We start from the raw sequence: 12,983 nt of genomic DNA, 5'->3' as shown, positions 1-12,983 counted from the left end.
GCCATGGTAACGCTTTAGCATCATGTTAACGCTTTAGCGCCATGGTAACGCTTTAGCGCCATGGTAACGCTTTAGCATCATGTTAACGCTTTAGCGCCATGGTAACGCTTTAGCATCATGTTAACGCTTTAGCATCATGTTAACGCTTTAGCATCATGTTAACGCTTTAGCACCATGGTAACGCTTGAGCATCACGTTAACGCTTTAGCGCCATGGTAACGCTTTAGCTTCACGTTAACGCTTTAGCGCCATGGTAACGCTTTAGCATCATGTTAACGCTTTAGCACCATGGTAGCACTGTAGCATCATAGTAGTGCTTTAGCATCATGGTAGCGCTTTAGCATCAACTCCTTATGGCAGACGTCTACATACGACACAGACAGACGACAGGAACACCCGACCGACTGTAAACGTTATTAATTCAGTCAAACCATAGATTCACTCTGTTCTTTTGTTTTGATTCTCCTTTCATTTTACTTTTAATTTTAGTTTCATTTTGAGTTTTAACTTTTATTCTAGTTTAACTTCACATGTGAACCCTTGCGTTTAGAACCCAGTCGAGTCTCAGGAGGGAAGACCTGGTCCAGAACCAGAACGGTCCAGAACCAGCAGGTCTGTGTGCTTTGGTTCCGTTCAGGTGTAAATGTTGTGGATTGATGCTAAGCTAGCAGCACACTGCTGTGTGTGTTAGCGAACACGTCAGCTGATGGTCGCTGCGCGGGAGTCGGCGACGGCCTTCGATGAGTCTCAGTCGGGTCAGGTCGGTTCTCCTGATGTTCTAGCAGAACGCTGGTGCCTGTGATGCGCTCGTCAGACTCGCTTTAGAGACCTGGTTTCTTCTCGCTGGGGTCCAACATTCCTCCTTCTAGCCGTTCATCTCCTTAATGGGGGAGGACAGAGGTGACAGCTGGCCCCCCCAGCAAAGAACCACGTGTTTCTGCACAAATCTATATCTTGCGTCCCCAGCTTCAAAGTGGCTGGTTGCCCAGACGACGGCTGAATTAGCTAGCCAATGCAATGCGCAGCAGCTGGATGGGGGTGTCTGCTCGGCCCCAGTTCTGACTCCAACGTGTCAGGGTGCCCCCCCCCATCGGCGCCCCCTGCCTCTCCAGTTGCCAGCTGCTTCATCCTCAGGTTGATGGAGCCGTAAGTCCTCTTGGGGCGGACGAACGCCGCCCTGCGCCGGTACCCCTCGCACCGGCAGATGGACACCATGAGCAGCAGCGACAGGAACATCCCCCCCATGGTGAGGAGGCCCAGCCCCGCGATGATGCACCTGTCCAGGTGGGAGCCCAGCTGGGCGTAGTACTTCTCCAGCTTCTCCATCTGGCGGGCCGACACCGAGTCGGGGTCCACCCGGGCGTCTCTGGGGATGGTGTAGGCCACCACCACCAGCACGATGCCGCTCACCAGGAACACCAGCGCCAGCAGGAAGCCGTAGTCCGCCGAGCGGTCTGCAGGGGCGCCGGACCGGGGGTCCACCGGCCCCCCAGCACCGTCCTCCTCATCAAACGACTCCAGAGGAAGATGCTGAGGCGGCGGCCCCCCCTGAAAAAAGAAAGAGGTAGAGAAAACATTCAGTCAGAAATGTGTAGTGTCACTACACTGACTAGATCCAGTCCAGCGTACCCCGATCCAACATCTTACCCCCCTGTGAGATGTTGGACCGGGGCACTTGAAGGGGCTGAGTTAATGTACAAGAACATCAGTACCTGGTTTGGACCAGAAGTACTCCTAGACATACAGAAGCACCAAGTATAGGGGGGCCTTCAGGTCCCAGGGGGGCCTTCAGGTCCCAGGGGGGCCTTCAGGTCCCAGGGGGGCCTTCAGGTCCCGGGGGGGCCTTCAGGTCCTGGGGGGGCCTTCAGGTCCAGGATGGACCAGCAGCTCCTGGCCAGGCGGACGTGGTGGTGGTGGTGGATAGATAGACCAGGCTCAAAGGCGCACAAGGTCAAAGCTGATGTGGTTACCCTGGGGCGTCCCCCCCAGGCCGGTACAGGGTCTGCGACGGTCTGCAGTGTGAAGCCCGATGGGGGAGGACCGTGTGATTGGTCTGTGAGAGAGCAGCCTTACCCTATTGGCTCCTGAAGGTGAAGGGGGAGCACCGACAGACGGCGCCCCCTGCTGGTGCTCCTCGTCCTGCTGGTAGGAGACGTTCTCAAAGCCTCCGGTGGACGACTTCCAGGGCGCTGTGGCCGCGGCTGGGGAGTCTCCGCCTCCTGAACCGGCTCCGCCCCCCAGCTCCCAGAGCTCTACAGTGTTGAACGAGGACTCCATCGATGGCGGTCCAGGTGGTTCATATCTTCACTGCTCAGAGCCCTGAAAGAAAGATCGAATCCCGATGTGGATCCAGACCGTCTGGAGTCAGAGGACAGGATCTCATTGGCTCACCGGGTTAAAGGTGTCAGCCCTAGCCCTAGCCCTAAACCTAACCCCTAAACTAACCCCTAAACCTAACCCTAAACCTAACCCCTAAACTGGGGTGGCAGTGTCTCAGCGGTAGAGCAGATGTCTTGAAGACGGATCTCCGTCCATCGGTGGATCGATTCCCCCTCCCACCAGGACATCCCTTGGAGTGTGAGCTGACAGTGGGAGGTGTCAGCTCACCTCCCAGCCACTGCCGAGGCGCCCTTGAGCAAGGCGCCGTCCCCACCACAAGCTGCTCATTTGGGGCGCGACCTCCGAGCGCGACCCGTCACTCTTCCTCCCCTGGACATGATGACAGGCCCCCAGTGAGCTGTGTTCAGGGGCCTTGTTCACAACACTGTGTGACGGGCTGGAGACCAACACAAGACCATGTACTGAGAGGGTGAGGAGAATTTACCCTCTGGGGATCAATAAAGTTTGAATTATTACTATTATTATCAGTAATAAACTAACCCTAACCCCTAAACTAACTCCAAAGCTAATCCTAAACCTAAGACACAGATTAACACACACACCGATAGACACACACACACACACCGATAGACACACACACACACTGATGGACACACACACACACTGATGGACACACACACACACACACACACACTGATGGACACACACACACACACACACACACAAACTGATGGACACACACACACACACAGACACAGACACAGACACACACACACACACACACACACACAGACACACACACACACACACACACTGATGGACACACACCCACACTGATGGACACACACACACAGACACACACACACACACACACACTGATAGACACACACACACATACAGACACACACTGATAGACACACACACACACACACACACACTGATGGACACACACACACACTGATGGAAACACACACACACACAGACACACACACACACTGATGGACACACACACACACACACACATACACACTGATGGACACACACACACACTGATAGACACACACAAACGCACACACACTGTACAACCAGCAGTCCTCCCAGCAGACCACTCAAAGAACTCAGGGAACTCCAAGAACACAACGTTCTAATTCTGGATGATCAATGTAAACATCAGCCTGTAGTGTATGTTCTTTTTTTTGGTGTGTGAATATAATGTACATTCAGATAATATGATATATGTTAATATGTTTCCAATATGTGAATATGTAAATTTCATATGTTGCAGATGTTAATATGTATGTATATTATTTAACTATTTATGTTTGACCCCCCCCCTGCTGCCACGATCGCACAAATTTCCCCACTGTGGGACAATAAAGGTCTGTTATTATTATTATTATTATTATTATTATTATTATTACACACTGATAGACACACACACAGACACGCACACACACACACACACACACACTGATGGACACACACTGATAGACACACACACACACGCACACACACACACACACTGATGGACACACACTTATAGACACACACACAGACACACACACACACTGATGGACACACACACACACGCACACACACACACTGATGGACACACACTGATAGACACACACACACACACGCACACACACACACACACACACTGATGGACACACACACACACACACACACACACACACACACTGATAGACACACACACACACACACACACACAGACACACACTGATAGACACACACACACACACACTGATGGACACACACACACACACACTGATGGACACACACTGATGGACACACACACACACACACACTGATGGACACACACAAACACAGACACACACAGACACACACACACACTGATGGACACACACACACACACACACACTGATGGACGCACACACACACACACACACACTGAGACACACACTGATAGACACACACACAGACACACACACTGATAGACACACACACACACACACACACACACACTGATAGACCCACACTGATAGAAACACACACACACACACACACACACACGCACACACACACACACACACACACACACACACACACACACACACACACTGACCCTAGCCCCGCCCCTACAGCCGTCTGGTCTCTTCACCGCGGCCCGCGGGTTCCGGTGTGTCGGACCGTTCATGTAACCGTTTCCGTTCCCGTGACCTTGCGATGCGCTAATCTCCGTGTGACACAGATCACATCCGAACCGGATCGGACTCACACCGACACGCGCGCGCCTTGATCCGAACTGACGGATAACGGAGGTGGGGGTGGGGGTGGGGGGTGAGACGGGCCGAGGATAGATCCGGTATCCAGGCAGGATCCGGGCACCGACTCCCGTTAAACAAGGCGGCTAGGCGGGTTCGGAACGGACGAGAGGAAGAGGAGGATGAAGAGGAGGATGAAGAGGATGAGGATGGAGCGGGGGGTGGTCTTACCTGCTGCTGATGCGGGACCCCCCCGGATCAGACGTCCGGAGACTCGCCGCGGATCGTGTGAGGAGCAGCGCGACACTGCGCATGCGCAGGGGCTCCTGCTGGCGACAGAGGCGGAGATAAACACCGGTAAAAAGTGTGTGTGTGTGTGTGTGTGTGTGTGTGTGTGTGTGTGTGTGTTTGTCATTATTACGTCGCGGGGACCACCACCTGATAACACAGTCACGCCGTGGGGACCAAAATCTTTGTGGGGACCAAAATGCCGGTCCTCACCATTCTGACCATAGATTCACTTATAGATAGGTATATAGACTTACCCGCCAAAGTTTGAAATAAAGTCTCACAATTCACCAACAGCACCGGTTCTGTGCTTAAGTGTGCTTAGAGGGTCTACTCTCGTTTGCCCCCTGTAGGCAGGAGTAACAATTGCACTCAACACACACTTAAGCACACTTCCGGATGTGACGTCAGCATGGGTGAGTTAGATTGGACAAAGGGACATTTCAGGCGGGTGGAGATGTCTCTCCACCATTACCCGCCCTTACCGATTGTTACTGACTGTAACAAACACATGCTCCTTCATCTACCAACATGAACAGACCGCATGGCATGGAGTAAATCACTAAGGAGAAGAGTTTGGGATAAATTAAGTGGAGGAGCAACTCCTGCCAACTTTGAGGTAAGCCATGCTTTCAGTTTATTTTACTTTTTTTGTTTTAGGAGTGTCTTGTTGGGTTTCTTTGTCGATTGAAGTGCTTTGTCTGCTGAGTGATTAATTTTAGATAGCTAGCTAGCTAGCTAGCTTGATAGAGATAGCTAGGTAGAGAGCTAGATAGCTAGCTAGATAGATAGCTAGGTAGAGAGCTAGATAGCTAGCTAGATAGATAGCTTGGTAGAGAGCTAGATAGGTAGCTAGCTAGATGGATAGATAGACAGTAGCTAGATAGATAGATAAATAAATATAAAGATAGCAAGATAGCTAGATAACTAGCTAGAGAGATAGCTAGATAGTTAGCGAGATAGCTATATAAAACATAGATAGCTAGTCAGACAGATAGCTAGATAGACAGATAGCTAGATAGCTAGTCAGACAGACAAACAATGATGGATGGATGAATGGATGGATGCATGGATGGATGGATGATGGATTGATAGATTGCTAGATTGCATGATAGATAGCTTGCTAGATAGCGAGTTAGCTAGATAGATTGCTAGATAGATAGACAATGATAGATAGATCGCTAGTTAGCTAAATTGCTAGTTAGCTATATAGATTGCTTGATTAATAGACAGATGGACAGACAGACAATGATGGATGGATGGATGGATGGATGGATGAGGGATGGATGGATAGATAGATTGCTAGATTGCTCGATAGATAGCTAGTTAGCTAGATAGATTGCTAGATAGCTAGTTAGCTAGATAGATTGCTAGATAGCTAGTTAGCTAGATAGAGTGATAGATTGATAGACAGACAATGATAGGTAGATAAATAGATAGATAAAGATAGTTAGCTTGAAAGATTGTTAGAGATCTAGTTAGTTAGATAGCTAGTTAGCTAGATAGATTGCTAGATATCTTGTGAGCTAGGTAGATAGCTAGATAGCTAATTAGCTGGGCAGATTGCTAGATAGCTAGTTAGCTAGATTGCAAGTTAAATAGACAGACAGACGATGGATGGATGGATAGATAGCTAGTTAGCTAGATAGATTGCTAGATAGACAGACAATGATAGATAGATAGATAGATAGATAGATAGATAGATAGATAGATAGATAGATAGATAGATAGAGAGATAGATAGCTGGACAGATAGATAGATAGATAGATAGCTGGACAGATAGATAGATAGATAGCTGGACAGATTGCTAGATAAATAGACAGACAGACAATGATGGATGGATGGATTGATAGATTGCTAGATTGCTTGATAGATAGCTTGCTAGATAGCTAGTTAGCTAGATAGATAGATAGATAGATAGATAGATCACTAGTTAGCTAAATTGCTAATTAGCTATATAGATTGCTTGATCAATAGACTGATGGACAGACAGACAATGACGGATGGATGGATGAGGGATGGATGGATAGATAGATTGCTAGATTGCTCGATAGATAGCTAGTTAGCTAGATAGATTGCTAGATAGCTAGTTAGCTAGCTAGCAAGATAGATAGATAGATAGATAGATAGATCACTAGTTAGCTAAATTGCTAATTAGCTATATAGATTGCTTGATCAATAGACAGATGGACAGACAGACAATGATGGATGGATGGATGAGGGATGGATGGATAGATAGATTGCTAGATTGCTCGATAGATAGCTAGTTAGCTAGATAGATTGCTAGATAGCTAGTTAGCTAGATAGAGTGATAGATTGATAGACAGACAATGATAGGTAGCTAAATAGATAAAGATAGTTAGTTTGAAAGATTGTTAGAGTTCTAGTTAGTTAGATAGCTAGTTAGCTAGATAGATTGCTAGATAGCTGGTGAGCTAGATAGATAGCTAGATAGTTAATTAGCTGGACAGATTGCTAGATAGCTAGTTAGCTAAATAGATTGCTAGATAAATAGACAGATAGACAGACAATGATGGATGGATGGATATATTGCTAGATAGATCGATAGATAGATAGATAGATAGATAGATAGATAGAGATAGTTAGCTAGATAGATAGAGATAGATAGATAGATAGATAGATAGATAGATAGATAGATAGATAGATAGATAGATAGATAGATAGATAGTTAGCTTGATGGATAGATAGAGATAGTTAGCTTGATAGATTGTTAGACATCTAGTTAGGTAGATATCTAGTTAGCTAGATAGATTGCTAGATTGATAGGCAGACAGACATGTTAGATATTTTTTGTACAACATTATATAATTGGTTTTATCCATATTCCTTAGCTAAGCTAAGCTACCTTAAACACACTAGCTAGAGGGACTGTCTCTTGACTGGCTTGGGAACGCGTGCGTTTTATGTTATTAAGTCCTGTCCTGGTGTGCTGGTTTGTATTTGTACAAAATTATGTAATTGTTTTTCCATATTCCTTAGCTAAACTAAGCTACCTAACTAAGCACACTAACTAACTAACTAAACTAAGCACACTAACCCTAACCATTCCCTTGGCCTTTATTCTCTCTACAGCATGCCCAAGCATGGTTGTGTATTGTGCATTACAAAAGGAAAAGTTTGAAACATGATTGGTTCTGGTGATGGTCAACTAGGTGGTGCATTCAACATCATTTCGTGAACTGTAGAGTGTAATGTATTGATTTAAATTGTGTGCTTATTTGAGTTATTTTACTGAAAATGTTATGTTACAAAAGAACAAATACTAATCCTTAGCGAAAATGATAGTGAAAAATGGTAACAAGTGAAAACCGATCAGAAGTTAGCCAACTTTTAGCGGTAAGTGTAAAAGTCTTTACGTGACCGCACTTGAACGCATTTCATGTAAGTTTCCTCACATATAGGAGAAGGCACGGTGGTTGGACTGTCAAGCAGCTTGCTGCAGTTACACCCGTTAAGAATTAAACTTTCTTTGCTGTAGTGACATGATTATGAGTGGATTACTTTGGACACGCAAACGTGACTGTTTGGTAACTATTACGGACGCGGCGGCAGGTAGGCCGGAAGCCTGTCCACGAGGCGAGAGCGTGTCAGCTTTTATTTTAATCGTATTTTAATCGTTTCGGAACACTACCCTGGAGCCTGACGGTATTAATGATTTATTGTGCACCAAGGAATGTATTGAAATATTAAAGCGAAGTCAGGAAAGTTACATGCAAGAGGCTTGACATATCTTCTAACGGTGAGACATAACGTTTCATTATTTTACTGATGCTTTATGATGAAACGGGTTTACGGCTTAGATTGATGCGATTGTGTTTGGCTGGAGTTGGTGAGGATAATGTTTTCTATGTTTGCCGGTAACCGGACATGCTCATGATGTTAAAGTACCCGTGGCAATAGTATTGGTATTATTAAATTCGTATTTAAGGTCTGACATCTGAAAAGACAGGATGTTTGAGTCTGAATAGGTTTTATTTGTAGTTAGTTACGAAGCTACAACCATAAAGATCGCGCTTCGTTGTTGTTGTGAGGGTTCAATGTGTGATTAAACGTTAACGGAGTCAAACTCCAGACACACAAAGCCATATCTTCTGGCAGTGAGTAATAACATTTCTTTATTTTACCAATGCTTTAAAAGTTTACGGCTAATATCGATGTGATTGCCGTACGCTGTGCGTGGATTTGACTACTGGCTAGTATAATGTTAACTGTTAGCTGCTAACGGGACATGTTAATAAGGTTGATAAAGTTAGTTACTACTATGTAATAATTGCAGTTGCTCTCAGTATTTATGGTGCGACACCTGAAAGTTTTATTTGTGGTTTGTCAGTTAAGCCTTGAATTGAACGTTAGTTAGTGCTGTCAGGCGATTAAAAAAATAGTCTAATTACAGGTTTTGTAATTAATTAATGTAATTAATCACATTTTAACCTCATACCCGCTAAAGGCCCCCAAATAAAGAATTTGAATTCTAGGACATTACAAAATTGTAGTGAATGACTAATCAATAGAATACACCAATTTGAGAAGATTTGAAATCCGCATTTTTATGGTTAAGTGTGATTTATAAATGAAATTCAAAAGAAAACAGGCCAAGAACATCAGCAAACCAGTTAGACCAGGTGCATTTCTCAAAAATGAAATATAAATCGTTAAATAAATTTCAGAAATAAAATAAGGCTGAGTCTCAAATAGGCACATAAGCAGACTCAATCAAAATGAATGCTAAAGCTGACTCAATACAGCAATTCAAAATGAATAGTATTACATGCCTCTAAATAAGGCTAAAAGGGTAAGCTAACATTCAACTCTGTGTCCTTGACATGTTTTACATTTAAATGATATGTTAGGCTGGAGCTGCTTTGGTGATATGAAAATTCTCTTTTACAAAAGGTACAAGTAATGATAATAATAATAATAATAATAATAATAATAATAATAATGGATTAGATTTATATAGCACTTTTCTGGACACTCAAAGACGCTTTACATCGGACCCATTATTCATTCACTCCTCATTCATACTTGGAGCTGTCCTGGGGCAGACTGACGGAGGGTCTACAGCGCAGAATCACTGCGTTTTTGTTGATAGTCCCGTCTTTGTTCTTTTTAGAAATAAACTTTCTGCCCAAAGATCCAAGTGGGCTTGCCTCGCTCTCCTGTGTAGCGTCCATCTCTGTTGTCAGTCACCCTCGTCACGCTTTTGATGAGTGGCGCAGGTAGGAAGTGACGTCACTGCAGCCTACGGGTCCCCCCATGGGCCAAGTTTGCCACTCGCAATTAATTGCGTTAATTTTTATAGCGTGTTAATTTGCAGCGTAATTAATTTATCTAATTAACGCGTTAAAGTGACAGCCCTAATTTTAATTTTACATCGCTGTGCTGTGTGCACATCGGCACTCATACCAGTAAAACACCGCCTGTCCGCCACGTGAGGAGCATCAAAACATTAGCACATGCGTCTGTGCTGAGCTCTGTTCAGGCCAGTAAAGCCACACAAGTGACATTATCCACACCAGTCTGAGTTATGGTACAAACGTTACCAGTTTAAGTTACTCGGTATCATAGATGGTAAATTAATCTTTGTCTGAAAGGTGTACTAAACTTTACATGAATTGCCTGGTGATACTAAGTAATGAGAAATGAGAGAAGTTTCCTAAATTCATTGTATTGGTGCGGTGAACTGACACTGTTAAATCATTTGTAAAGAAAATACACCAGGAAACTATTCAGTTGTCAGTTTGAACAGCATTTGTGGTAAATTAGACCAAACAACTCATATATACGATATAAACATCATTGATGTTTGAATAACACAAGCTATGAATACTGTTTTCCCCTATGGTGAGCTTCTCGGTGAAAGACTTTAAAATGTGTTGAAGCCTGATCTTCCTGTAACACATCTAAGCACACTTGATGAATGATATGCATCTAGAGTGGTGTTCATCATGTGATCTGCAACAGACCAGTCACCAAAATCTGACTTTTTAGCCCATCCATTTTAGCCCATTCTTTAGCCCATTCATTGTTACTGGATGTCTCCTTTTATTGTCTGAACAGTCACATACCACATGAAATCCGAATTTTGCGGGACAGATTGAAACCACATTCAGGAGGTAGATTCATATCACATTTGGACAGATGCGTCTCAGTCTGAACAGCTCCAAAAATATTGATCGGATATGGCAGACCGTGACTTCACTGTATGCGACTTGAGCAAGGCACCAGAAGAAAGAGTGTCGTATTACGGAGCAGTAAAAAATGGAAAAAGAAGTTGACAATCTGGTGTGTCATAGATTTTCTCCACCTCTACTAGACAGTGACATCACCAATACGCTAATGTAACCAATGTCCATGTTCATCATTGCCATCATTATGAGACCTCACACATTATACGCCCCAACGTCGTTGTTATGGCAACTTGTCCCAACAGCCGATAATGTGGCCCAATCTGAACAGAGCCAGGTCACATTTCAACACTTGCTAAAAACAGCGTGAACAGTCATTCCTAAATATCAGATATGGAGGGCAATCTTATTGGTATCCGATTGCCTGCAGTCTGAACGCAGCTAAAATTGTGACCTTCAGTACCTCCCGTTATGACTGTTATAAATACAGCAGATCTTGTAATGAATGGATTTTTCTCAACAATAACTTACTTGTGTGATGTAAGTTATTATTTTGGATGAAATTATTTTTGTGGTATATCCTATTAAGTTACCAAAGCTATACATGTCTATTTTGACATTTCATCTCCTCTTTTAAAGGGTTTTGAAACATCCACACATTCCTGTCACTCTGGTGCAACAATGATTCGTAGGAAGACCCCTGAAATGGATGCAATTGAACATGCAGCCAAAGAACTAGACAAGACTGGAGACTTGGAAGTTAAGTTCATTAACTCTTTTAAAGGTATGCTTTGTATTCTGATGATACGCTATTGAATGTAAAATTCTAAAAATTGTCATATATTCAGTGATTTAGTTGTCTTTTTGTGTGCACAAGGTCGAGGGGTGTTTTCCACAGCCCATTTCCAAAAAGGAGATTTTGTTGTGGAGTACAGAGGGGACTTGATAAGTTCTAAAGAAGCTCAAAGAAGGATGAAGATATATCGTAAAAGATGCAGTGTTTTCATGTTTGACTTTTCCTGGAATCAAAGAAAATGGTGGTAAGACACAAAATTCTGTCAATCTGAACAATTATTTTTTTCACTCATCAGACAATTTTTTAATCAGTCACTGATAATGAACCATTATGACCACCAGCATAGTTTATCTTGTATACAACATAAGAAACATCTTTCGTTATTTGGCTATAGCATGATACTCTATTTAACTACCTAGATGAACTGATAATTTATCTAGGTAATATAGAAGTGTAAAAACCTTTGTTTTTTTACTTTCAATCACTTTGTGAAGCACTCTGTAATGTTGTAAATAGTGCTTCTTTAAGTCAAATATTATGATGATTGATTTGACTTGCTGATTGACAAATTCATGATATGTTTGTTTTTAAAGTATTGATGCATCACAAGAAGATGGCACCTTGGGACGACTGGTCAATGATGACCACCGCAGTCCCAACTGCAAAATGAAGAAAGTCGTCTCAGAGGGCAAGCCCCATCTCTTTCTCTTTGCCCTAAGGGAAATTCATCCAGGAGATGAAATCTCATATGACTATGGCGAATGTGATTGGCCCTGGAGGAAAAAGGTTTGGAAAACTCAAAAACCCATCACTAATGATATAGTGTGGTAGAATCCACAACAGCTGGTTAATATGTACAGATGTATGACAAAGACTTAACATTATGTCAAACATTTGTCATTATATAGGATCATGTCAGTTTCATTTTACCAGATTCAGTGATTATTTCTCAACTCTAAATAAAGTTGAGACGGATAAAGATGCATGTTTAAAGAGAATAATTTAGCCTTTTTAGTCCATGGACTCAGAGAAACACCTTGCATTTTTTCACAATGCACATCATTGTAAATGCGTTTGATGAGAGCCAGGTTTACAGAAATGAGCAAACCAAAAGATTGCAGGTAAAACTTTTCCTTTTATTTCTCTACTCACAAGTTCAAGAAA

General features: G+C 43.5%; 1 protein-coding gene across 1 annotated transcript; it reads right to left on the bottom strand.

Moving 5' to 3' along the window:
* Positions 1–460: 460 nt before the first annotated feature.
* On the bottom strand, positions 461–4,899 carry tmem74b (transmembrane protein 74B). The gene is made up of 3 exons (XM_068315922.1): positions 4,818–4,899; positions 2,074–2,319; positions 461–1,548 (listed from the first exon to the last, which is right to left on the bottom strand). Exons 2-3 carry the CDS (start codon positions 2,275–2,277, stop codon positions 1,006–1,008), a joined length of 747 nt encoding a protein of 248 aa, XP_068172023.1. The 5' UTR covers positions 2,278–2,319; positions 4,818–4,899; the 3' UTR covers positions 461–1,005.
* Positions 4,900–12,983: the final 8,084 nt, after the last annotated feature.

The sequence above is a fragment of the Antennarius striatus genome, chromosome 5 (assembly GCF_040054535.1).
Source record: "Antennarius striatus isolate MH-2024 chromosome 5, ASM4005453v1, whole genome shotgun sequence".
Classification (NCBI taxonomy): Eukaryota; Metazoa; Chordata; class Actinopteri; order Lophiiformes; family Antennariidae; genus Antennarius; species Antennarius striatus.
Note: the sequence above shows the minus strand (reverse complement) of the source record. Positions and strands in the feature narration are given on the sequence as shown.

Coding starts and splice junctions, on each gene's coding strand:
- tmem74b (XM_068315922.1), bottom strand. CDS start 2,277: ATGGAGTCCTCGTTCAACACTGTAGAGCTCTGGGAGCTGGGGGGCGGA. Junction 1,549..2,073: donor CACCTTCAGGAGCCAATAGG/GTAAGGCTGCTC, acceptor TTCTTTTTTCAG/GGGGGGCCGCCGCCTCAGCA.